Raw genomic sequence first — 27,802 nt, forward strand, 5'->3', positions numbered from 1 at the left:
ATATCCTTTTTTTGTTGTTTTTTTTCTTAATATCATAGACCATGAACGAATAGCTCTGGGGAATGAAGAAGGGTTATTTGTTGTGCATGTCACCAAAGACGGTAAGAGATGAGTAACTGGTAATAATTTCCCTAATATTAAATAATCAGAAAGTGACTTTGTAACCTTTTTTCTCTTTCAATATCCTCTGGTTTAATTTTTCTTGATTTACTACATTATCAGCTGGACAGCCCCATGTGAGAGCTGATAATCAAGAAGGTGTTCTGTGTGCTTTCTGGTTTGGGTATCCTTTCCAGTAACAAAGATCCAGCATCTGGGATGCAGTTGAAGATTTTCTTCCTTTGTTTGAAGCAGGCTGAATACTGAATTCAGACGAGGTTGCCTAGGACTTTGTCCAGTCAGGTCTTGAAAATCCCCAAGGACGGAGGTTCCACAATCTCTCTGGGCTGCCTGTTGCAAATTATTCTCACAATGAAACATTTTTTTTGTATATCCAGTAGGAACCTCCCTCATTTCAATTTGTGACTATTGTCTCCTCTCCTACTGCACCCCAGTAAGGAGCCTGGCTTGATCCTTTCTGTAATGTCCTCCTTGGTATTGGTAATGAAAACTTATGTTCAGTATTGTAAAAAGCTGTAATGACGGACGCCCAAGCTAATTCCAGAAGCAACATGTTTAATTGTATGTTTCAGTTCTTTGAGGGTTTTCCTTTATTCACTAGTTTTGTGGCTATGAACTGTTTTTGAAATGAATACTGAAATAATACAGTGGTTGTTATTACATTGGATCTGCTCCTCCCTTTTTCTGATGAGGAAAAACCAAAGGTCTGTCCAGCATTGCCACATCTGGTATTATTAAAATACAAGTTTTGATTCTGTACTTTTTAATATTGCAGGGAAGCAACAAAGGGGAATTCTTGGGTTTCCTTCATAGTCTATCTTTGCAAATACATATGTTATAATCAATTCACACTTCAACATTATTTACTTGGATTTGGGTTTTTTTGTTTTTGTTTGGTTTTTTTTTTTTTTTTTAGAGATTATCCGTGTTGGTGACAATAAGAAGGTTCATCAGATTGAGCTTATCCCAAACGAACAGCTCATTGCAGTAATCTCAGGACGAAACCGTCATGTGCGGCTTTTCCCTATGGCTGCCCTGGATGGAAGGGAGACTGAGTTTTATAAGCTGGCAGAGACAAAAGGCTGTCAGTCAATAGTTTCTGGACATGTGCGCCACGGAGCTCTTACATGCCTGTGTGTAGCTATGAAAAGGCAGGTCCTCTGTTATGAACTAAATCAGAGCAAGACACGTCACAAAAAGATCAAGGAGATCCAAGTCCAGGGGAATGTCCAGTGGATGTCAGTCTTCAGTGACCGTCTTTGTGTGGGCTACCAGTCAGGTTTCTTAAAATATCCCCTTCATGGAGAAGGCAGCCCATACAGTCTGCTCCATCCAGATGACCACACGCTATCATTTATCTCACAGCAGCCAACTGATGCCATCTGTGCAGTCGAAATCTCAAATAAAGAACACCTGCTGTGTTTTAGCAGCGTAGGGGTTTACGTTGACTGCCAGGGCCGAAGATCTAGACAACAAGAATTGATGTGGCCCGCAACTCCATCTTCTTGCTGTAAGTTGCCATGTGCATCAGTGTACTTGCTATTATACATTGAAGTGATCACTGCTTGTATTAATATCTACAGGAAGGGAAGTTCAAGGGTAATTACCTGACAGGTAAATGAACGCTCTCAGCTTCTGTCAGCATTTTTAATCTAGTCAGAGGATTTAATCCTGATCTCATTTATGCTAGTTGTGACAACTCTGTCACTGACCTATACTGCTGTAGCACAAAGAGGAATCAAGGGTCAGGATTTCTAACTCTGATGTCCAATTTCTGAACACATGGCCTGATCTCTAAAACAGCTGAAAGCCTCAGGTCCTACAGAGGCTAATGGGATCTTTATGCATTTGCTACTACTGATACTGGACTGTTGTTACTTAAAGTCTTAAAATTTGATTGTACTTCGGCTCAGCATTGTGATTCAAGCTTTCTTGATGTTCAAAGTCATAAGGATCTGGTAGTTTGACTTGGTTTTCTCTAATGGTGTTTATTCCTACTTAATGGGCTTTTTTCTTTCCTTACTCCTTCATTCTCTCTTCTTCAGCAGTTTTTGTTGACATTCATTCATGTCCTCTCTTTGCTTTTTTAAAAAGTCAGTTTTTAAGTTTCCCCCCCGCCCCCATCTCCCTCTTCCCCTCCAAAATACAATGTATGGCAGGCAGTGTAGGAAATATATTTCATGACCTTAAGGGAAAAATACTGTAATTTTTCAAGACTTCATTTTCCAGCAAGAACTATGTTAAACATTTATTGCATGTTTTTTCAAAGCTGGGGCTTTATCTTTGTGACAGTTGGAAGGAAAAAAAAACCAACCCTGCAATGCCAGTCATCTTCTTTTTAATGTCTTTCTGAATGCAGCGAAAGATTAGCCAAATTTGTCCTCACAGTATCTGTGAATGAGCCCAGTCTTACGTTGATTTTTTTAAAATAGTCTGCCACCTTACTTCACTATGACAGCAGTACAGTCACACTGCAGAGGAGAGGAATGTTTCACCTTGTTTCAGTGAAGCCCCTTCTAAATGTGGAAGGAGCAACTTTTACAGGCTGTATGTCACTTCTGGTTTTCGAGCAAGTGTGTGATTATTACAGTGGACTCAGAGAACGAATGAATCAAAAGATTTTGTGATAGATTGAAGTACAGCTATTTTCACATGCAGTTCATCTATACTGCATGTGATACTTGTGAAAGTTTTTTGATTGCCTTAAATGAAGTGACTTGATGCTGTTCCAATTCAGAATGGAGGCATATTTTATGGCAAAAACTGTTAGATTTAAACACAAATAGGTGCTCTTGTTAGTCTTGGCAGACCATGGCGGTCTTGTTGCCGACATGGAAATACCGAATTCTCCTTTAGAAGTGGTCCCAGTGGAACAAATTTCATCCTGGGGAAATGTGCCAGATGGGTAGCACAAGAATTCTCTACAATCCTGAAAATGAGAAAAGAGAATTAAAGCTAGAAGGAAACATGAAGATTTTTATGACTGTTTCATGGTGCTTAGTTCCAACTGATGTTCATTTAGTACATAGTCCGAAGACTAAGAGCTCAGGTCATTCAAATGACAGTTATTAAATAACAACAGTATATTTTCCTACCACATCATTTGTAAAATACGAGCTCTTAAAAATAGGGCTTTTAGAAGAAAAAAACTTTGAACCACATCAGTGTTTGGCAGAGTAAACTGTAATCCCTTGTAGTTAAAAAAGTAGTTTGGTTCTGCAAAGTTAAAAGTAGTCATGGAGGTTTTAGGGTTTTTTGGTGGTGGTTTGCCTTCAGAACTCAAAAATGACCAAGAAATTTATTAAAACACATTTTGCAAAGATTGCTGGATTGTGGGGTGGGGTTTTTGTAATAAATATGGTTAAACCGTAAGAAATTGTGTATTTTGAGCCCTGTCTATGACATGATGTGTCATAGCCCTGACATGACACTATACCTAATCCTTACCTCTCAGGTTACAACGCACCATACCTCTCTGTGTACAGTGAAAATGCAATTGATATTTTTGACGTGAACTCCATGGAGTGGATTCAGACTATTCCTCTCAAAAAGGTAACTTGCTGTTTCTATATCAGTGAAAGAATATGTCTAGACTCAGTATTACTTTGATACAGTCATACCGTGTTTTTAAAGCACATTAGAAGCCTTCATGAAACTGCTTCTTTAAAAATGAACTAAAAGAAGAGCTACTGCAAAGAAACAAGTGCTTTTTGTTTGAAGTATACGATATGAAATGTGTTTTGCATGTGGTTTCAGTGTTTTAGATGCGTGTTCAGTGTGGAGCATATGAGTATGTTAGACTTACGGATATTACTGTAGAGAGCAGTTTCTTGGTATTAATTGCATATGGCTTCACTGGGACTGATTTTATCTGTGTTATTGCCAGAAGATGGTGGATGTTAAACAGGTGGATAATTAAACAGACCTTCAAAAAATCTGTCCTCTGCTGCTTGAGAACAGTGTAGACAGACAGGGTTAGAACATTTTGGTTCAACCAGTACAAATGTTAAAACACCAGGATGATGTCAGGTTTGGATCACTTATCAAAAGGAAGAAGTTTTCAAAAACTGACGCTTCTTTGGTCTTTGAGGTGTTTGCTCAGCTGTATTTGGAAAGAAAAAAGAACAGTGAGGTTTTCCCATAGTTTAGACTGACTTCAACTTTGTATTCATGTCAACATAATTTCTTTAACTGGCATTCCAATGACACAGAACTACAAGAAATTGTCCTTGTGGTCTTGTGTTAGTCATTCAGTATCTCTGCAGACCAGTTTCCCACGTCAGATGCATACCAGGATATTATGGCAATGCTGTAAGGATAAAAAAAAGCAAAGATCAAGGTGCTCAGCTATTAACCATCTTAGAGAAGAAGAATCTGGCTTTTCAGGGGAGATTTCCCCTACTCTTTCTGATGTCCACACTTCAAGTTATTAAGCAGTTGGAGCATTTTTTTCCTACACAGCAGAATGTGATTTAGCACTTTGATTAAATTTGGCTCAAGACTGCCCATTTAATGAACGAAGCTACTTTCAACAAACAAGAATTGCTGCATCTAGGAGACTCAAAAATGGCAATTTGTTATGAAGAGTTTATTTCTAACACAATTTGCAGACCTGGAGAGTGGAATGCTTCTTTCCTTTTGAAGGTGGAAATCACAAATACCAGCAGGTTTTAGCAATCTGTATATACTTTTACCAAGTTGCAAAGCATAATTGTGACATGATACTAGCATAAAATAAAAACACAGTTTATTGCTTTGTGCATCTAATAGAGAAAATGGAATTGTTATACGAAGTAGACTTCTAACAGAACTATTTATTTAAATGCTGTGAGGAATGGTGTTAAGCCTGTGTCTTTAAGTGGAATTTTAGGCAAGTCACTTTGTACTTGTTCTCCAAACAGAAGTTTAAAATCTGAAACTGTTTTTTAACTCTGCTTTGTGGCTTTAATGACTCACAATTGTCATTCTTTAGAGCAGACGTGTGTTACTGGAGATAGGAGACATTGCTCCCTCCAGCCTGCAGTTCTTCTGTGGAGCAGGGTTTGCTGTGGCCAATTACTGGAGCAGTTCTGCTCCCTGGTTGGCTTTATAAGAGTGGTCTTTTTACAGAGTTTATAATGCACCTTGGAGCTTTCAGAATAAGATGCACTATATAAATGTGAGTTATTACTATTACAAGGACTGGTTTTCCTTGTTTCAGGTACGACCCTTGAATACAGAAGGATCACTAAACCTTTTAGGCCTGGAAACAGTTAGATTAATATATTTCAAAAACAAAATGGCAGGTAAGTAAAGAGAAGCCAGTTTTCATCATGCAAATTTTTTGTTCAGAAAGAGCATTTTTCTTTGGCCTGGACCTGTGCATTGTAGAAAGTGACCTCGCGAACGTATGTGTGCTTATTAATTTGGGAAAAAGCCAAAGCCTATAGATTCCACAGTGATTGCAATTATGTCTGCTAGGCAGCTACTCTGAACGGTTTTTTTTTCCCCTTTTGAATATTCAGTGAAGACTTGAATGAAGACTGGAAATCGAAAATAGAATGAGTAGACACTCCCTCCAAATCTGGGATCACCTGCCAGAACGCTGTCTAAAAATGCCTCCACAATTAAAGCTTTAATAGTGATCTTGGCAGTACTAGATTAAAATTAATATTATACCTAACCTAAACAAACCTTTCCCAAGGATCAGAAAGTAATATAATATTATAGAATCATAGAATCATAGAATCGTTTAGGTTGGAAAAGACCTTTAAGATCATCCAGTCCAACCATTAACCTACACTACCAAGTCCACACTAAACCAATCAAGGGTAGACTAGACTAAACCATGTCCCAAAGTGCCACATCTACCCGTTTTTTGAACACTTCCAGGGATGGGGACTCCACCACTTCTCTGGGCAGCCTGTTACAATGCTTGACCATCCTTTCCGTAAAGAAATTTTTCCTAATTTCCAACCTAAACCTCCCCTGGCGCAGCTTGAGCCCATTTCCTCTCGTCCTATCGCTAACTACATGGGAGAAGAGCCCAACACCCACCTCACTACAACCTCCTTTCAGGGAGTTGTAGAGAGCGATAAGGTCTCCCCTCAGCCTCCTCTTCTCCAGGCTAAACAACCCCAGTTCCCTCAGCCGCACCTCATAAGGCCTGTGCTCCAGACCCTTCACCAGCTTTGTTGCCCTTCTCTGAACACGCTCCAGCACCTCAATGTCTTTCTTGTATTGAGGGGCCCAAAACTGGACACAGTATTCCAGGTGCGGCGTCACCAGTGCTGAGTACAGGGGGACAATCACCTCCCTGCTCCTGCTGGCCACACCATTCCTGATACAAGCCAGGATGCTGTTGGCCTTCTTGGCCACCTGGGCACACTGCTGGCTCATGTTCAGCCAGCTGTCAACCAGCACCCCCAGGTCCTTTTCAGCCAGGCAGCTTTCCAGCCACTCTTCCCCAAGCCTGTAGTGTTGCATGGGGTTGTTGTGCCCGAAGTGCAGGACCCGGCACTTGGCCTGGTTAAACCTCATACAGTTGGCCTTGGCCCATCGGTCCAGCCTGTCCAGGTCCCAGGTCCCTGTTATGTATTCATAACTTGTTATTAGGGCTACATATGATTGTGTGCCAAAGTTTTAGCTTCAGAATTCTGTTTTTGTTATGTGTCTTTTTGACCTTTTTTTTCTTTTTAGAGCCCATTTCGTAAGCATGCTGCTGAGTAATTTCCTTAACCTTTTTTTAACCTCTTAGGTGAAGAGGGGATGTGCTTTGTTTTAACAATCAAAAGCTTCTTTTTTTTTTTAACACCTATTCTGAAAATAGTGGAAATAAACACTGTAGAAACATACACTGCCGTTGGTAGTGTTTCAGTGTTTATTTAAATTGCTATCAAATTAGTACAAAAGGAATGACAGTGGTGGAGGGGAGCAATATGGTGGAAGTATGTATAAAGAATTTTCAAGTCTAATAAAGATTGAACATTAGAAGTAGAGTAGAAGAGAAAAAAAAATGGGAGAGCATAGGATCAGGAGTGAGTAAGGCTGATGCTTTGCTCCTGTACACTTCTCAGTCTTTCAGAAAAGGTTGCCAAACAGTAAAGTATCCTCCAGGTGTCTCTCCTTAAAAGTATGCAAGTTTTTTTCCTGAAGCTACTTGCCTAGTAGATCCCATGCTTCGTGAAATCTTCAGTTGATCTTAAGGAAAGAAGAGATTTCAGTTCCATACAAAAACTGTTTTGGCAGTGAGCAGTAGGTGTTGGGTATGTTCAAATTTATTAAGTGTAACTTTAGTCTCCATGTATATAAAACAAGACAGAGCAGTTGCAGCGTTCATTTGAAGTAACACTCCTATTGTATGATTATCACTGCTGTACATTTCATGTCTTTTTTAAAGATGCCTTGGCCAGACCTACACACGTGGAAAAAAACTTCCCTTTTCCCATAGTTGCACCAAAATGCATCAGTGTTCAAACATTTCAAAAGGAGTAGTTTTTTGGAGCAGGGAATGAATGAAAAAGAATCTTGCATTGAGTTTCCAGATGACTGGCAGAACAAGACTGTTCTACTGGTTTTCAGTGAGAACTACCAAAGTTTGAGGTAGAGGACCAATATCCTTTCCTGCCCACCTGAACATTTTGTTTCAAAGAATTAATTTGTGGTATCTTGAGAACACAGTTGTGGCAGCTTGTGTGTGAAGAAGGGGTAAGTCAGTTGCTGTATAACGGAGTAGATAGTGACCAAGAAAACCCATAGATCAAGGAGCATTTGTTCAGGTTTGATGGGAAATGGGTGGTGTCCAACACTAGCAAGAGCAGAGGGACAAAATGTCTTTGAATTCAAATTCCATGAATACATAATGAATTGTCCCATTGGATCATCATATTTATATTGATTTTAGAGGGTGATGAACTGGTAGTTCCTGAGACATCAGATAACAGCCGGAAGCAAATGGTTCGAAACATCAACAACAAGCGCCGCTATTCATTCAGAGTACCAGAGGAGGAGAGGATGCAGCAGAGGAGGTCGGTATTCAACATGTACTTGTCTTCTGTACATGCCTGTAGGCCCTGAAGGACAGTGACTGATGCCAATGTAGTACTTCATTTGTTGCTTTCTGGAGTGCCCATTCAGATGTTTCTGTCTCTTCACTACCGCGTTAATCCTCAATGTTTAATTTGTGTAAATACCAATTTGGATATGGATATGCACTGGATACACAAGTATTGATTAGTTCAAATTAATTATGTGAAACAGCTGTAATTTGGAATGCATGTCTCCACATACTGTATATATAGGTACATAGGTGTGCACATATACTGTATATATAAAGATCTGTAATAAACACTTTGCATAAGGAGATTGCATTGCTAACTATGCATATGGATTAATTACTTTCAGACTCTGGTTCTGCTTTTCTTTCTGAAGGCAATTCTACTCTCAGCAGTGTTCCAAGGCATCTGCTTTTTTGATTTATAGATTTAACTACGTAAACATTCTATAAATCTCAGAAAACTCACCTCTTCAGAGGACATAGGACTTCAGGATGTGTTTCTAATAGAAGTCTTTAACAGGTCACAAATACTTTCCTAAATGGCAATAAAAATAGGTCTGCAGTACTCACAGTGCTCACAGAGGATGTTACTGACCATTTACTATCACTCACTAAAGATGACCTGCTACTGTGCTAAGCTACACTCCAAGAACTGAGTATTTCAGTTTTCTAACTTCCAACGTCTTCCACCGATGGTTGGCTCCCAGCTTTCCTTTCTCTTTGGCTCTAAGAAAAGTAACAGCTGTGTACAGTGGAGATAAAATTCCAGTTGCCTTTTCTGAGCTGATCGTGGTTTGGTCTTTTAAAATTTTATTTATTCTGAGTTCTGAAATGCATCCTTGACATTTTGAAGAGCTTTTAATTCTGACCACAGACTGAGAAAGGTACTGCAGTATTATTTTAATTCTATTTTCATATTTTGTACTTCATTTTCATCTCCACTTCGTAATACATCACAAATGAGTTCTGCTTTTACTCATCTTACAGAGCTTTTTACTGGCTCATAGTGGTTGTATAGTCTTTGAATGTTAGTAGCTACTGGGCGTGGGCTGTTAGCCTGCAAACAGCATTGTTTTCTTCTGGCCCCTTGCCCTCTCTTCAAGCTGGAAGCTTGTCCATGCCAGTGCTGATAGCAAGGGTTTATCACTGTTAATGTGTTAAAAATAGTTAATTTCCATTTAAAAGTAGCTGATAATCAAAGCTGTACACGTTTTATAAATGTCCATCCTCACCTCGAACGAAATATCTAAACAAAGTATTTTCTCTTCCAGGGAGATGCTACGCGATCCGGAAATGAGAAATAAATTAATTTCTAACCCAACTAATTTTAACCACATAGCACATATGGGTCCAGGAGATGGTATACAGATTCTCAAAGACCTTCCAATGGTAAGTACAGAAGTACATGTAAGAGTGACTGACTGCAACAGAGGATGCAAATAAGTGAAAGACAAGTATAATTTTAAATGTATATTCAGAATGTTGATGTATTTCATATCAGGAGCAGTGTAACTAGGGAAACAGAGCTGAACATGCTCTGCTGTATGTGATAAAATTTAAACAAAGAGGATGACACTTACACACCGAGGGGAGGAGGGGGAGTGGCTAATGCCTCCTTTTTTTAGGAGGTTTTAGGAGGTTTTAAGGCAGGTTGGCCTCTCAAGTGTTGATAATTTTTATGACTCATATGAAAGGACAAAATTAAGAGGATTTGGGCCTGTGTTCTTTGTGGGAATGGAAAGAGAAATTCCTTTCTCCGTGAACTGTAGTTCAGTTCCTCTCTTCTCTTCCCATCTTCAGCTCCAACTTGGCCAATCTCTTTATAGCCAGTTTTCCTTAGACGGTGGAACTGTAGCAGTTTACAGTGTGTAGTGCCCAAATTTCTTTCCATGCCAAAGATGCTATTTTTCATTTTCTCTCCAAATTAACTAGTCTCAATGAAACAGAATTTCTTGCATAAAAGCTAACCTTTTAAGTTGAAAGATGGAAAAAGAAAACATGTAATAGCAAACACATGTGTTCGTTTCTGCAAAATGTTATGTAGGAAATACCTGGAAGTTACTGAAATTTTTGATGAGCTAAAGACCAATTAATATTTTGTTCATAGAAGAACTATCATACTGATTGCTTCAGGCTACGTTGAGCATCTTGTTTGTGTGTTCTGTATTGTTTTCTAAACTCATCCATGATGACACAAATGGGATTCAGAAGATGCTAACTGGCACTGTAAGAAAGATCAGATATTATGGTATCAAACAGATGACATGAGTACTGTCATAAGACATAGGCATTAGTATAGAAGTGCTCTTTAAAATGATCATCATTATTACTTGGATTTTGTGCAGAAAGCAGGAAGTAGATGCTGAAATTGGGATTTTCAGATGCTGAAAAGCCCGAAGGAAGCAACAATAAGACTGGAAAATAAAGTGTGCCATGCGGTTGCACTAGTTTTAGGAGCTTAGGAGCAAAACCTCTGGTCTCCGGATACTCATTTTACCTCACTTTTGCAGCAAATGGTACTTTTATGTTACACTTTACATTGTACATGAGCCCTTCTGGCACTGTGTTTTCCTGAGATGCAAATATGCAAGGAAAGGAAAGGAAGTACTTTACATCTCGTACTAGAGACAGTCTGAGAAACCTCTCAATAACAAATGCATTCAGTGCAATTGAGCAAAAAACAATTGTCGTGGTTTAGCCAGCCAGCAACTAAGCACCACGCAGCTGCTCGCTCACTCCCCCTACCCCGATGGGATGGGGGAGAGAATCGGAGGAGTAAGAGTGAGAAACACTCCTGGGTTGAGATAAGAACAGTTTAATAATTGAAATAAAGTAAAATAGTAATGATAATAATAACAATATCATAATGATAATAACAATAATAATATACAAAGCAAGTGATGCACAATGCAATTGCTTACCACCCGCCGACCGATACCCAGACAGCTCCCTGGCAGCGATCGCTGCTCCCCGGCCAACCCCCCCCCAGTTTCTATACTGAGCATGACATCATATGGTATGGAATAGCCCTTTGGTCAGTTTGGATCAACTATTCTGGCTGTGCCCCCTCCCAGTTTCTTGTGTACCTGGCAGAGCATGGGAAGCTGAAAAGTCCTTGACTAGCATAAGCAGTACTTAGCAACAACTAAAAACATCAGTGTGTTACCAACATTCTTCTCCTACTAAATCCAAAACACAGCACTATGCCTGCTACTAGGAAGAAAATTAACTCTATCCCCGCCGAAACCAGGACAACAATATTGTGTGTGTGTGTGTGTTTATAAATAAATAATGAAGGAGCTGCTTCTAGAAAACACATGACAAATCCAAGGGAACTTATCTTACCTGGATGTGAGTATACATATGTCTAATGTTAAACAAAGAATCATAATTTGCTTCAGGGCAGGATGTAGATCAGAACCTTTTTTCACTTTTCCATTTCTGGTGGGTTCTTTAAAATATTTCTGGCTCTTCTCAAGCAGAGAAAATAATATGCTAGTGCTAAAGGTAGGGCAAAGGACATCCTCTTTCACACCATCAGTAGTTGCAAGTTCATGGGAATCAAAAGCTGCAAGGACTCTTAATCAAGCTCCAGATCTGGCAAGTGTAAAATGAGGAATGATTTTATCTATAGAAGGGAATTTTCTAGACTTACGTGGATTAGTATTTCTTCAGCTATGTCATCTCTAAATCGCTTTTAGCTTTGAGTTCATTCTAATTACACAAGCCTTGTATTAGCTCAAAGGTCATATTTGAAGTTAGGACTGGTACTTTGCTTCTTACCAATCAATATGATGTTTTGAAAGAAATTCATGAGTCACTTTCCACACTTAAAAGTGATGAGAAGACATTAGAAAATGTGTACAATATAGAATCGATTTCTGCACTTGTTCCACTGCTGCAGCTTCTTTTTGAAGTTACTATTAAAAACTCCTTTTTGCAAAAAGGTATCATTCTTAATGCTGGGAGATATCACTGCAGATAAAGCAAATTTGATGTGTATTTTTCCAGCACCTCCTTGCAATATCACGTTGTATTTGTATTCCTAACTTAACAGGTACAGAATTGTTTCAATGACGGGACTTGAAAGTGTGAGAATTTGAAAGTGTAACCTGAGATTAGGAAATAAATGTTCTGTCAAGAGCTACTTTGGTTCAGGCAGCTTTTTCTTTTCCAGCAGCTTCCTGGTGTTTGGCTGGACTAAGTTTTCATATAGTCTGTTCCAAATTACCTACTTTGTTTCTCAGGCACAAAAATAGAGTTGTGTGCGCATATGATGTTATGTATTGAGTCTAATGTTTTATTTGAAAGATAAATTTAGAATTAAAAGAAAGGATGGAAATAGAGGATGTCTCCTGGAGAATCAGTACACAAGGTAAAGAATACTCATCCAACCCTGTGTACAGTTCATCTGTATGGCAGTTTCTTTACAAGGACATAGAATTATTTCACTAGATTTGTACCTTGTTCCAAAAAGATGAATAGCTATATTTTTTTGTGCTTCTTGACATGTGTGATGATTTTGCAGCTGGAACATCTTTGTATTTTTAAATAGATTAATATGTTTCAGAAGAAAAAGTACTTACTTTTAAAGAACTATGGGGAAGATTGCAGCATTTTACTTTGTGAATGCCTGTTTCTGTTTATGAAAGCGGATGATAAAATACATTTTTGCCTTTAAAGAGGGCTACCACTAGGGGGAACAAGTAGTGCAAGTCTAATAGTTTTCTCAAATTCCCTTCATCCAACTGTTTTAGGTTAGATAGCTTCTTTTTTTATGAGATACTGGAATGCTGAAAGTGTATGAAAGAATGGAGTGGACCTTTTTATTTGCAGTTTCTTCCAACTTATTTGAGCAATTTCAAATTTGGCTGGATCTACTGATACAAATCTGTTCATCCAGCATGAGGTTTCACTGAAGTCAGTATAGTGCTATGTAGGCAGAAGGATCCTTAGTAATAAATAGGTTTTACTAGAGAATAGATATTTTAATCTCTGTGTTTGGTGAGATTGTCACAAACTAAATAGCTAGCTCAGCCTAGCTTTTATTTAGCATCCATGGATGAACTTATAAAGCAAATGACAATTTATATATATGTATGTATTTATTTATGAGCATGTACATACTCACTTTCTATATGCAATGTGGATCCAATCAAAACTTACCTCTGCAGTCCCACTAACCTACCTCTGCTGCCTTTTTCAGGGGAAATGCCAAAAATTGAACAAAGCACAGAATTAGAACTGGTAGCGATGGCTCTTGCGTGGCTGGGCTGCAGTATGTCAGTGGGCAGGAGGGAGCATACACTTGTGCTTGCTTTAACCTGTGGCATAACTGCTTGGTGGATGCAGAGCCAACAGGAGCTTGCTTGCTCTCTGCCCACTACTGTTCTTAATGATGCCTTTTAAAAGACCAACTTTAGAGAGTTTAATTTGCATTGTAAATGTACAAAATGGAAATTGGATAAATGGAATGTTTTAAATGCTCTCGGGCCATTTGGTATGTTTTATCAGATGCCTGCATATGTGCAACATAGCTGTCTGCATGTGATTGTCCTTGCCGATGCAGCCACACAAGGGGGAAAGATGCTTTCTCTGTGCGTTGTTTCCAAGGTCTTGGTGTGCAACAGGCACATGACATGAACAGTGAGATATGTTTATGGCAAATTGCAGTCTATTTGCCTAGTCCCATGTTATTCTCTCCATGAACGGACACCCTTGACTTCAGTATAGCCCTGTGTTTGGGCAGAAACGAACATGCCTAAGGCTCAGAGTGAGATCAGATTTAAGCAAGAAGATATTAGAGGTTATCAGGCAATTGTAAATTTGCATCCTTCTTTTCTTCATGGTGAGCAGTTACTCAGGGATCTGGCTTTGACAATCAAGTTTGTGGGCTACAACACAACAGAAACCAGAAGTTCTTGGTTGCTATTAACAGAGCCGTAATCAGTACATATTTGTATTTTATTGATGTGGATACTAGATCTGGGTCATTGTCTTGTTTTGTACAATTTAGAATCGTTCCTGTTAGTGTATCCCCAAACTTATTTATTTACATGTTTTTCTTCCCTAGCAGCCTGTCACCAATTAACTGGCCGTACAGTCTGGCCTCCCTTCTGCCCTCTTGTCCCTTGAAGCCACTTTATCGTGGATGCTCCTTTGTAGTGAAGATCTGAAATCTGGAACTGCACTTACTGCAGCACAGACCACCTCTCTGTGTACATCAGATGTACAGGATTGATTTTGCTTTCCTATTCTGCATGCCTAAGTATTTTACATTCAAAAGCTAGTCTTGACTGCCATTATATTTGAACATTATGCTTCAGTTTGACCTCATTATACATGACCCATTATATTTCCATTCTAGATGATGTGTGAAGCTTTGCTTGTTTCAAATGAGAAACTTTTAGAGTAAATGAATACTTATGCATATTTGGTATTCTTTAAAGAAAGTGGGAACCCCATGCATGCATCTAATGGTGGAGTCCATGGAGAAAGTTCCATGGAGGATCATTTTAAAAACGTTGCCATATCGTGGCTTTCTCACGTTCATGAATGCTGGCTAAATATTTCCGTGGTCTGCAGCTGGCCTACCCTCTGCTTTTTAGCTTGTGATTTTAGACACTCCCTTTTCTCCCTTATTGGCTTTTAGGAATGTAGCTGGCTTTGCTGCCAGTTCTCTGTCATGAGCAGGTAACTCAGCAAAGTCTGCTTTCCTGGACCATTCTTGGAATGGTGGCTTCTTGTACTGATATTTAGATGCTGCTAAACTTAACGAATAACAATTTAATGTATATTATGTCTTATGTGCCATAATGTGGTAATTGATGTTTTGGTTAACACGCAAAGCCTCATAATAATTGTGTGTTTAAAAAAAAAAAAAAAGTTGGATTTTACCAGCTGAAATGAACAGAACAGTAACAATAATGTTTGATAATATGTATTGGGATGTGACTTAATGTTCTTCCAGACTTTAATACGTTCCACAAACAAAAAGTAGTGCCTTAGGTTTAGCGGAGGGGTAAGCTGTATTTTTACCATATTTTATTTTTTCTAGTCCTAACATTTCTAATGTTACTCAGATCTGTTTGTTTTAAGGTGATTAAATGAGTTGGACAAGGGGAAGAGAAAATTAGAAGTTAGAAATTAGAAGAGGCTTTCTGATTTGCTGGTGGCCATTGGGCAAACCATCCCCTTGCAGGCTGACCTGCTGAACATGTACAGATGGCACAGAGAGGGAGACCGAGCCTTGAAACGCTCTTCCATTAAATCTGGATTTAGATGAGTTTAAATTACAAGAGCACTTGTGTCAGCACATTCTGTAGAGATGAATTAGAAATTGTTTCTGTTTAATTTGCAGTATTATTTCTCCCCTCTCTTTCTTTACGTCACACTTTGGGAGCACATTGCTCAGTTGACCTACTAAAGGCATTTGAATTTCCCAATACTTTTGCACCTTATCTACTAAGGGCCTAGTCTTCTGCAGTGTAGAGACAGCAGTGCAAAGCCTTTTCATCACTAAAGCACTGTGGGGATTAAGTGAGTGTGCAGAAGGACATAGGCCTTGTCGTCTGTTTACAGCAGAGTAAATTGTCCCAGTTGTCTGACACTAACCAGTTCACCTTCCCACTGGACCTGTGTCCCTATCCTGTCAAAACACTGTTCCCTCCCATTAGAAATACTCTGTGTTTGTTGTACGGGTGATACTTAATTTTAATGGAATCACTAAAATGCATGAATAACAGAAGGAAATCTCTTACAGTCTTTAACTGTTGTGTATTCTCATCTTTTCTTCTCCCCACACCATCTCACCTGTGTTCACCTTCCTTTGTTTGTGTTATGTCTATTTTAGATTGTAAGCTCCTCAAGGCAGGGAACTGATGCTTCTCAACTGTCTGTAAAGCACCTTTTACAACTGTGGTGCTCTTTGAAATATCAAACAATAATAAATATTAGAATCTATTCCCAATGAGTTAAAAGTTTTATTTGTTTTTAATGTTTTAGCAACAGCAAGGGCATCAGGCCCGTATGATACCATGTAAGGAAGGTGCTCAGAGGACTGGGGGTGAAAATGTAAGAATCAGTGTGTTGACAGGCAAGCAGCGTTGCTGTCTGTCTGTCCTTCAGTGTTTGACTGCTCTTGCGGACTGCTGTTGCCAATGTAACCTGTACAACCATCCTTCATTGCTTTCTCTCTGTTGTCTTTGATAGCAGCGTTCCCCTTATCAATTCCCTCATCATCACTCCCGTCTGATCTCCTCTCCGAGCAACTTTGAGCACATCTACCACATGACTGTTAATTCAGCTGAAAAATTCCTCTCTTACGATTCCATAAACCCTGCATTTTCCCCGCCTCCACGCTCTGTCCTCGGTACTCCAGACTTTATGACTTGGAGGGTATGAACGGCTGAGTCAGGTGTTCACTCTACTAACACTGTGTGGTTTTCCTTTTGCCTGGCTATTAACATGGGAGAAAAACCCTTGTAAGCGGTTTCCTTCACCCCTTAACTTTCTTCTGTCCCAGCTGATTTATTTTCTGCTATCAGCTGTGGTCTTTCCACAGCTCTGATGTGCCAAGAAACAGATAACTTCATGGTTTTTTTTTTAAAAAAAAAAAGTGTGTAACAACTGGGCTGAATGTTTCGCTGTGAGAATAGCATTTTTAATCACCAGGAAGGATGTGGGCATTTTGAATGATAAGTTCTCTGTTCCACAGTGTTCATCCTCCAGCAGTCAGTGGCAGGATGCTGTGTATCAGGTTGCATTAGGAAAAGGTTCTGGATCTGTCTGTGTTGGACCAAACTTTCAAACTGTTTATGATGAAATTATGTGGAGTGCAAGAATTTTTACACAGTACTGTACATACTTTGAGACAGATGCAGGTTGTGCCTCAGACAGTTTCTAGGTTAAAGTAAAGAAGTTAGAACATGTACAAGCAAGATAAAAAATTAAAGATAATGGCAATTTGCTTATGTTGACCCTCTTAATCCTGGTAGTGTTAAGCAGAGGCTGAGGGTAAGGTACTATTCTGTAGATATTCTTCTCGTTGGAGTGTCAATTGTTGGGGTGGAAGTGGTCTTTTTTTTTTTTTTTTTTTTCTTGTATTGTGCATCCTGGTCTGACTACGTGGGGGTTGCTAGGTCCTATAGAAATACAAGCCATACTAAACCAGGCACACAAGTACATGCTGCGCATTGTAATTGTGTACCATGCTGTGGCTTGCAGTTCTGCTTGGGACAGATTCACAGATAAATAGGGAATAATCTGTGAGGCAGATGTATGTGACAGTTGTTGGTTGCTCCAGATTTGTATGGGCCTGAGCCATGCCCATTGCTGTAATGGAAACACTGCTGTTGGTTTCTGTGGCCTTTGGACACCCTTCAGACATGCATGGCAAACCTTCACCGCCAGACTACTTTGAGTGCCTTTTGGTTGCTGTTCCAGATCCCTATCATCGGGATGGTTTTTGGATACATACCTGCATACAACCCTAGAGAGAATTTAAAAATGTAGGAGAAAAATCTCTTCCATATAGCTCCAAAACAAATTTGCACAGCTAAGCTTTGACTGGTCACGTGCATAGTCATGTGTCACTGTTGTGAAGTCCCAATTGTCACAACCATTAATATTCAAAAATGAAGTTGCAGCATTTTGGAAAACGTGCCCTGTGATCATAGGTCTGCATCCGTCCTGGCTTTTCTGGTAGGAGGAGAGATGCAACTACACAAGAGGAATGCTCTATTGAAATGCCAAAGACAAATATTGTTAAGCCAAATTGAAAGTTGTTTCTCTCTTAGAGGGTCTTTATAGGGTTGCTGAAGCTGTATTTCAGTTCTAGTTTTAACAGATTTTTTTAATCCAACTGTATCATAAAATTTTCTGTGTTTAATATGCAGTGATTTATCACTAGACTGTGACCCACCCTCTACCTTCCCTTTCTCATGTGAGTAGTTTCCCTGGGATCAGTAAGGAATGACCCCTGGTGTTTTAGACAACAACTCTTAATTTTTGCTTAGGAGCATCCTTCATCCTAACGTTGTAGCCTACTAGCATAAATTGGAGAAAAAAAGTGAAGTGGGCAACCTGGAGTGTCAAGATCCTGTACCTGTTAGCTTCTTAGAGCACTAGAGGTTTAGTCTTGTATGAAGAAAAGCATTTGTCTCCTTTGTGGCTTGAGCGTAGAGATGGTGTAAGCTGTATGGAAGGCAAGGCTGTGAGTTTTGGTTTCATGTCTATCCATCCCCACTTTGTGTTTGAAGATTTTAGTCACTCCCCCTGAGGGGACCATGGTCGTAGGTACAGACATGATATTGGAACCAAACCAGCATGGAATCCATAGAGGAGTTGAAAAATGACCCGTTAAAGTAGGCTTTTAGATTCTGTCATATTATTTCATGGAAGAATTAAAAGCTCAGGTTTATAATGTAATGAACAGAACACTACTTAAAAACAAAAAAAAACAAAACAACAAGAAGCAGCATGATGGACAGAGAAACATAGGCAAGCAATTTCCTATGGGTGTTGTAACTGTTTAGTTAGACCTTTTATGTATGTTCTCGCACCTCTGCCTGAGAAGGCAGCGTGGGAGCAGTCAGTGTGGGTGTGAGAGCTGAGGTTTGGTAACACCGCAGAGCTGCGAGCATAGCAGTGATTGCACGTACATAACCCACAGCTCCACAGCAGCTCCATTCTCTGGCTGGGAATGGGATGTGCTGAACTAATTGGGGTCTTTCACCCTATTTCACAGTGATTAACTTTGCTCAGCAAGCAGCTTCTCTGCTGCTGATTTTTTTTTTTTCCCCTCTTCTCTCACCTTTCTCCATTTGGTTCAGCAGTGGGAATGAATTTTCCTGCTAGGATTTTAATTGTTACTCTAAATGAGGGGTTTTTGTCTCTAAGTAAAGCAAGCTCAGGTTTGGGTTTTTTTTCCTTTGTTTTTAACTTGCTGCATTTTGCTGCTTTATAACTACCGCTAATAACTGCTGTTTATTTTTCTTTGAATCCCCTTTCTGCACCATGTACATATCGCTTCCAGGGGTTTTGGTCCAAAATGCCAGGGTCTCTGGCATGTGCTTATTTTATTTTTAGAACAAAGAACAGTGAAAGATTTGCTTTGTGGAGAAACTTTCTACAAGGAATTACATGGACTTTGCAAACTGAGGTCATGAAAAAAAATCATTATTAGAATACACTATTAAAATAAATGAGTCTTTTTCATGCACCCACCCATTCCCTCCTTCCCCTGATGCCTGTATGTTGTCTGCTTTATCACTGTTAAGCAGGTTAGTCACCTTATCATTAAACATAATTGTTCTCTTTGCAAAATGAACCATTGTAGGCTTACACAAGTACAAAAGACCTTCCTTGCAACTCCAGTGTACTAACCTCAGTGCACACATTTGCATGGTGCTGCACTTGGCTGTCCTTTGTTTCTCAAAACACAGCAGTAACTTATTCCTTAGCCCATTAATTCCTTTGCATATTGTCAGGGGAGCCTCCATTGTTCATCTACAGCCAGGATGCTCATACTCTTATCTGTAACTCAGATTGTTTATTGCCTGGTGAAGGACACAGAATAAGAAATTGAGTATTTTGTACTACAAAGTAGGTTGGTTGTTCACATTTTAAAAAAAAGAGGGGGGGGGGGGAGGTAAGCAAGAGACAGCAGTATGATCCCACAAATGATTTAAGAGACTTTTTTTAAGCCTTCAGGTATAAATCCTCATTGAGAATAGTGCAGCAATGGATGACAGGAGAATTAAACAGGGCTTTTTCATTTGTAAGGTCTCTGATTCTCTTTTGTTGGTGTTTGAGAGAGATCTGGGAACAAGAGGAGAGATTTTAGTTCTTTCTGGTTTGTTGCATGTTGAAAATCAGCCATTTCTAGCCCACTGGGAGAATGAGAAGCAAAGGGTTGACTGTAAGAGCAAAGGGATCTGTTACAGCAGTGACTCTAAGGATCACTGTAAGACTGGATTGACAGCATGTTAGTAAGAGTTACCTGATAAAGTCTGAATGGTATAAAATCTGTTCATTACAAAGCCTCTATTTAATTATCCATTTTAAAATACAGATAGAGAAATGGGTAGTATCTGAGGGTCTCTGAGAATACCCTTGTGGGGCATGGAATCTTTGTTCTGGTCTGAAATTCCCATAACATCCTAGCTTAAAAAGGTGTTGCAGTTGCAGCTGTTGTTTTATGTGTGGCTACTTTGTCTCAGAGTGAGGATGGGGAAATAATTAAATATAAATAGGAAGAAATTAATAGTTATTGCACAGGGTGTTTTGTAAAGTGGAATAAAGTAATGCTCAGAGCTACCTGCAGTTCTTTGCACATTCTGCATCTGTAAAGGTTCCCTAAACCTAATTCTAGTTAATGCTAATGACTTAATAGTGCAAATCATGTTAGGAACAGGCTGAAGTCTCATATTTAGCCAGACGTGAAAAGATATGCATGGGCATTAGAAAGTCCCCTCTGGGCTAAGAAGCCAGCTTGCATCCAGAGAGATGGACTAAATAAGCCGAGAACCCTTTTCGCCTAACGTCAGCTGCAAGTTAACAGAAGCAGAAATAAAATCTCCCAGAACTCACTTCAAAGTACTCTTTTCCTTCTTTTAAAGACAACTTGTGTTTAAGGAACTACCATATCCAAGTAGAGAAACTGTTTTATCTCTTTCCTCAGTAAAGGACCACTTCAGTCCAGTGACTTACCAATTTAGAAAAATCACGCTGGAACTCTCAGGATGCAAAACAGGAGCAATAATCAAAATACGCAGAAAAACAGTGGCATGTGCTCTGGTCATCCTCTTTGAGCAGGCTGCAAACAGCAGGCTGATTCTCACTTTGGCTCAACTGGTGTATGTCTGGAGTAATGCTGTTAATACGTTTGGAATTACATAAGTAATTGAAATATAGATTGAGCCATTATGTGTTCATAACTCTGCAGGCATTAGGGATTAACATGGTTATTGTATAAAGTTACACATGCATGGCACAAATGATGGCATCAAAGAGAGAAATTTTAATAGTATCCTTGGAATCTTGTGTTCAGAAAGAATGCATTATGTGATATAGCTTGAATATATCTATAGCAGCTTGATTAGGCTTGCAAACCATCCTTTCAAGGAAATTCTTGAATTATTAGACATACTCTTTCAGTTGTCTGCATATGTCCATGTAATTCAGCACTTCACTATCACGTTGCGTGTGCTTCCAGTCTCTGCACTAAACTGCAGAATATTATTTTGCAAATTTTGCTGACCAGATAATTCAGCTCTGGTAAGGTTGGGGTTTTAATGTATTTTGGGGCCTTGCTTCATAACATCCAAGGTTGAGCCAGCAGTCAATAAGTAAACATGTCATTGTGTGTGTCTGCATTGCAGAATCTTCGGCCTCAGGAAAGTCGGACTGTATTCAGTGGCTCTGTCAGTATCCCATCGATCACGAAATCCCGCACAGAACCAGGACGATCGATGAGCGCAAGCAGCGGGTTAGCAGCACGTAAGCAAACAGAACTGTGTTGCTTTGCAGTCTGTGCACAAGTGTTTTAGGGAAACGGCTACCTGCACTTGCTTCTATCCATACTGCCACTAGATAGGATTTTCAGAAGCGATGGCTGACTGTATTCCCATTGAGGGCTAGCACAGTATTTTAATCTTGCTTTCAAAGGAGCACATGAATAACCAGCTAGCGCTTTTGAGAGTCCCACATTTGTAGTTTGTCAAATTTTTTAAACCGACATTAGAATTCAAATTACATTCTTGCCCTTGGGACTACTTTGCTGCTCCTTAAGTGTTTTAAATCGGTGGCAAGTTGTTCACAATCTCCATGGTTATTAACTTTGTTGCTGAACTGTGTAGAGCTCTTGATGCCTCTCTTACTGCTAGCGTAAAGACAAAGCAGAAGACAACTGGCCACTGGTATGGTAGAGCCACACTGCACTGGAAACGCGTCTGCTAGTGCTGCCATGCTGCCTTTGTGTGCCGGAGTCAGCACAGCGACCTGTGCTGAGACCAGGCCAGTGACTAAATGGACCATGTGAAAATAGAGGCAAGACTGGCGTCCCAACTTTTCTAGGTTTTTTCCTTTCCTCTGGCAAATGCTGCGTTTGTTGCACATTGCCAACAGCTTGCGTGTGTGTCCATGGTAGTCTGTACCTGCTGGTACAACCCACCTGCTCCCTGGGAAAGAGGCCACTGGAACTAGGCTGCCACCACAGCAGTTTCTACAACTGCTGTCTTTGTCGGGAACATAGTGACTGTGTCTGTACTGGGTAAAGTGTGCTAATGCTGACATGCCAAGGGAGGGACCAGAGAATCCCTAGGAAGAACTGCAGCTAGCAGCAGACAAGATAAAAGCCCACACAGCCTGCAAGCCATGAGCTGAGCATCTTGGGACATGCTGGAGGAAAGCAGAACTAACCAGAGAAACAGCTAACAGATTTCTAGTACCTTGAGTGGGCGTCTGTAACACAGTTTAATTCCTCTGCCCATTTTAGGATCGTCTGCACAAAATGGCAGTGCTTTGCGGAGGGAATTCTCAGGAGGTAGCTACGGAGCAAAGCGTCAGCCCATGGCATCACCCTCAGATGGTTCCTTATCCTCTGGTGGCCTGGACCAAGGCAGCGATGCACCAACAAGGGACTATGAGCGAGAGGTGAGTGACAGGAGGAAGAGGAGAAAATCTAAGTGTGTTGATAAAGTTGAGGAAGTTCGATTCTGTCATGGGTTTGGCTACAAGTTTGGGAGTTGTTGACAATGAAGACTTGGATTTCCTGTATTTCAAGCTATCCTGACAAAAGAATTTGGTCAAACTGTGCCAACTCTAGTCCTGGTATTTAACATGCAAAAAATGCTCTCTGTGCTCCTTAGCTGGAGTTACGTGGGTAGTGAGGCTCCCAGAAGTACTGGCCGAGTAACAACTTGACAGTGACCTATCACAGTTTGAAGTGTTGATATTCTTTCTGCCCTTTATTTGCAAAGACTCTCAAGCTATCTTAGCAACCATTTCACAGGAGACATTTTGCACTCAGAGTGCCTGAAGCTAACAAGGTAATTTAAGAATTATCATGTAATAATTTCATTTAGAGCAGGAACTGGATTTAATAATTTATATTCTGTGCAGAAAAAGACTATGATAGGACTGCAGTGTCCTGCCCAGTGCTAAACTCAGTCCCTCCAACCAAGTATGTTTTAGATGGGAGGGTTCAATCTGAAGTTGGCCAGCAAAACTTGCCCACCCCATTTTCTTACCAAGGAGTGAGGAAATTAGAGATCACACAGGCTTTTCATGGTACTGAATATATCCTTCCAGTTGAAACTGGAAGGCAACTGTCAACCCAAACTCAAGCTCAGATATAGTTGCGTTCTACTGTACTCTGGAAGATTCAACTGGAGTAACTTGATAGGATGCTTTGAGTTAATATCCTGGGAGCGACATAGAGGTAGCTGTGATGAAGCCCGTACCACAGAGATTTCTCAGTTTAGTGCAAGAGCATCTCAGATCATAATCTGTGAAAAGGCAGGAGCTGTTGTAGCTTCCCAAGCAACCTGGAGTTGCACACCCTGCTAACCAGGAGGCCCTCAGCAACATGCAGACTGCAAGAATCCCACAGGTGCTGTGTCCCTATGTCAGTGTCAGTTATGCCTGCTGAAAGCAGAGTGATCTGACCACTTACTCTTAAGTCTGCCTGGACCAGGAAATTCTGAGGGGGGAAAAAAAAAAAAATCCCTCAGTATTTTTGGACACAAGCAAAATACATGGAGGCCTTTGAATCTAGTCACCTGTTGCTCAGACACCCTCAGTCACTCTCAAACTTGCTATCCTCTTACTTACTCGTGGTGTTCTGTGTCTTTGGGCTGCAGGACTCTGACTCTCCGAGACACTCTACTGCATCGAACAGCTCCAACCTCAGCAGCCCTCCCAGCCCGGTTTCTCCTCACAAGACCAAGAGCCTCTCCCTGGAGAGCTCTGACCACGTGAGTTGGGACTCATGAACTGCTTCAGCATTCAGATTTGACATCACAGCAGCTTGCTGTCCCCTTCACTTGTTCCAGTTCTCACCTTCATCATCCTAACCCTCCACGTTCCCTGTCTGAAAGCGATCTGGGAGTGGGGTACAGAGGAAGGTAAAAGCTGGTCATCTTCAGCCACCGTTCAGCACTGCCTCACCCTCCCTTCCCCAGATTTGACAGCAGCAAATGAGCAAAGCTAGGGTGTTGGTAAATATCAGATGCTGTAGATTTGTATTAGTATTGGTTTCATTTTTGTGGTTACAGCTGCTTCATTTTTAAAGGCATATTTATCCCACCCCCCTTCCACTAAGTAGACCAGACCAGTGTCAACAAGAGAAAATTCAGAGGGATTTTGTTTTCATACAATAGCTCATTGTACTGTACAAAAGTAGCACAGACCCCTTCCCCTGCATGGGGAATGATCAGTATGTCAGAGGCACATAAAAGCTTTCAGCCACCACGTTTGAATGTCAATCTGATTGTCGCCAGCAAATCCTTATTGATTAAAATGATGCATATTTTACTACAGTACAGAGTTTAAATAAATACGCAGATGTTAGAGTAAAATACGTATGTATATATTCAAAGAAAAAAAGCGTTGTGTATGCAGCAGAAGATGGATGCTTATTTAAGAGAGCCTTTAATTTAAGATTTGTGTTGTCCCTGTTTTCATGCTCGGTAATATACAGACTTGGAGGCCTGGCCTAAAACCTTTCGCAGGACAGATATTCCTTTTACGTAGCACTCGCTGCACTGGCGGGAGAGGTCCCTGCAGTGCTTTCACAACATTTCTTTACTTCTGGCGGTAGCGTAACTGAAGCTATAATTCCTACTTTCACATTAATCCCCATCCTTTGCAGAAGTGACAACGATTGGAAAGCAACCCCCTGCCCCGACAACCAAGGGCAGCAGTCAGGCAGGTGGCTGCCTGGTTTCTTGTGTGCTAGCTGTGCAGCTGAGGAACCTTACAGCATGCTACAGCAGAGGTCCCGAAGGCAGCAAGGGAGTTCAATGCAGCAGGACTCAGCAGGAAAACTGTTTCCCTGGGTCAGCCTTTGAGCAGGTTTAACTCTGAAGGGAGCAGGCTTCCACATCTCCCTGACCATCCCTAACCAGAAAACTGTTACTGTTGTTACCAAATACTAGTTGCTAATACACATCAGCCAAATGAGTGCCCTTAGCCCGAAGCTAGCTGTGGCTGGCTATGCTGTCACTGTAGCAACGAAGAACCTTGAAGACTGACCTCACACTGTTCACACTGTGGTAGTCGAAGATGCCTAGTCACCTACAACTGCCATGCCGGCAAGGTTGGTTTTTTCTCTCCCTCCCCACCCGTGCTGTGGGTTTGTGCAATTTGCAGTTGTTTCTATGTGCTTACCTGCTCTTTGGTTCCAACAGCAGGTCAGGTTGGAGGGCAGAAAGTATTGCGGTGGAAGACAGAGCCCACTGAAGTTGCAAAAATAAATAAAAAGCTGAAGCTGGTCATGCAGTCAACAGAATAAAGTGAGAGACTGACGTACAAATGGATGGTAAGAGGAAGATGTCTCTTCTCTTTAGTTAGTAAGGCAGATGTGTTTTTCATTTGGGAGTGTGTTCAAATGAGCCTCTCTTCTCAGTAGTATTGTTGCTGGCTTTATACTATGACCATACTCCAACACGTAAGGGCTTTTTGTATTTAGAATACTGGGTTTTGTGGGTTTCGGAAACTTGTTATGGCTTTTATTAAACCATTCCATATTCCTGCAGTCAGCAGTATATAGTGTTTAACCCACACAGAGGTGTTTGGAGTTTTCCAGTTTCTGTCTTCCCTAATAGAAGTTATAGGTAAGTTCAAACCATCTACAGTAACTTCCAGGTATGATCCAAATGTGAAATAGGGAATAAGACACAGATCATTCAAACCATTTAATCACGCTGGGTCTCCTAGGTAAGATTTCTCTCTCACTCTGAATCAAGAGGCTTGTCCGAGTTTAAGCTCATTCAATGTTATTTTGGGACAGGAATTCAAGAATTTGTTTGGAAACCATCATATCAAAAGCCTGTCTCTCTCCTGTTTGGGTTTTTCAGAGTAGCAAGCTGGTTGTGGTGTTTGTTTTCACTTCAAAGCTACTACTTTTGCAAGCCTGGCATTTAATATTAAAAGCGTTAGCAAACAGCTAAGCACTTGAAATTAATTCCTCCCAGAATAGTTTTCAGTCTTTCTGAGGGACAGATAGGCAGGGCGTTATTGGCATTATTAAAATTCCACATCAGCTTCTTTTTAAAGGCTGCATATTGCTTCAAGTATAGCCACTGCTTTTTCCCCACAATTCCCTCCTTTTGGTGAAGCATGTCCACACACTTTTCAAAGCCTTTGCAGACTAGTTTTGTATTTACTGTATGTTGTATTTAAACATTAATCTTACTTTGATGTTGAGAGAAGGCATTTAAACAGCAGTCATTTAAGATAGAGCAGCCTGCGTGACAGTCCCCCGCGAGAGGGTCACAGGATCTTTTTTTGTGGATTTTTTTTTTTGCAGTTGAGCTAATGCTCTATCTGAAAATGGAACCAAAAGAGCCACAACACAGCAAACAATTAAATCGAGTAAACCCCTGTGTTTACTCCGTTATGGTGCCTGCAATCTATTGACATCAAAAACTGACATTTTCAGGCAGAGCGCAGGTCAACTGTGTTACAAAACTAAGGTCTAGAGGATGGGAGCTCCACGGGCCTACACTGTTTGTACACCACAATTTCTAAGCCTTGGCAGTCTCCTTTAGGATTACTGTATTTAATCATAAGTTTGGTACTGTGCATTTTTATACGCATCTGTTCAAAAGAGAAGCCGCAACTGTTCTCTCAGTTGAAAAGCAAATGACCACATCACTTATTCGAAAAGAGAAAAATTGTCCTAGGACTTGAATAGTTTTATATATTTGGGGACCATTTGATTATACACTCAATTTTAAACCACACTCATCTTTCTTTGTTGGTATGAACACTGAAAACATATGCATACTGTAGCTGAGCTTTTTAAATACTCATTGGGCTAGGAAAAGTAACTTGGTCATTTGAACTGTAAGACTCTTGACTGGTATCTCAAAGACAGTTGTATCTTAAGGTTTGATGTTTGCTACTTTGCACTGTAGCATTGCTTCAACTTCACAGTTAGAGGGTTGCATTTTGTTCCGGGAGCTTAAAATCTCCCATTGAATCTTTGACTGTAGCATATGTTCTCTGTACACAGTATGTATCTAGGAGATTTTTTCCTTTTGGCTGAGACTGAAGGTGTTTGCATTTTTGACACTGCTTAAACGTAGGGGTTGTTGGGGTTTGCATATTTCCCCCCCCCCCCCCCCCCCTCTTTTGATGGCAACAAAGGATCTGAACAGATTCAGGCAGCTACTAAGGATTCCAGGTTATAGAATGAAAAAGGTTTGGTAAATAGCTTTCCCCCACACATGTGTGCACACAGGTATGTGGCTTCCTTCCACATTTCATAAACCCAGAAGTAGGGTTATAGTGCTCTCTTCTCTGTTGCCTTTGACCTGTAGAAGACAGCTGGTGGTTTCAAAAAAAACATTCCTGAGGCTGTGGTGAAGTAGTTGCTTCTTTTCCTCTCAGTTGCTGTGGCTTGTTACGAATGTGCATTTT

General features: G+C 40.4%; 1 protein-coding gene across 5 annotated transcripts in view; it reads left to right on the forward strand.

The window, feature by feature from the left end:
- Window positions 1-24,150, forward strand: part of CDC42BPA (CDC42 binding protein kinase alpha) — a 193,149-nt gene extending 168,999 nt beyond the window's left edge. For 2 of the 5 annotated variants that reach the window (XM_075706897.1, XM_075706898.1), the window contains 9 exons: window positions 39-101; window positions 1,037-1,630; window positions 3,575-3,672; window positions 5,321-5,405; window positions 8,003-8,126; window positions 9,427-9,544; window positions 21,538-21,655; window positions 22,653-22,810; window positions 24,019-24,150. In XM_075706897.1, coding sequence (XP_075563012.1) covers window positions 39-101; window positions 1,037-1,630; window positions 3,575-3,672; window positions 5,321-5,405; window positions 8,003-8,126; window positions 9,427-9,544; window positions 21,538-21,655; window positions 22,653-22,810; window positions 24,019-24,150 — 1,490 coding nt within the window. Of the gene's footprint in view, window positions 1-38; window positions 102-1,036; window positions 1,631-3,574; window positions 3,673-5,320; window positions 5,406-8,002; window positions 8,127-9,426; window positions 9,545-16,159; window positions 16,229-16,366; window positions 16,553-21,537; window positions 21,656-22,652; window positions 22,811-24,011 lie in introns of all 5 variants that reach the window. The other 3 variants (XM_075706895.1, XM_075706896.1, XM_075706899.1) reach the window with 3 other exon arrangements.
- The last annotated feature ends 3,652 nt before the right edge of the window (window positions 24,151-27,802 follow it).

This window comes from Pelecanus crispus, chromosome 3 (genome assembly GCF_030463565.1).
Source record: "Pelecanus crispus isolate bPelCri1 chromosome 3, bPelCri1.pri, whole genome shotgun sequence".
In the NCBI taxonomy this organism is placed as follows: Eukaryota; Metazoa; Chordata; class Aves; order Pelecaniformes; family Pelecanidae; genus Pelecanus; species Pelecanus crispus.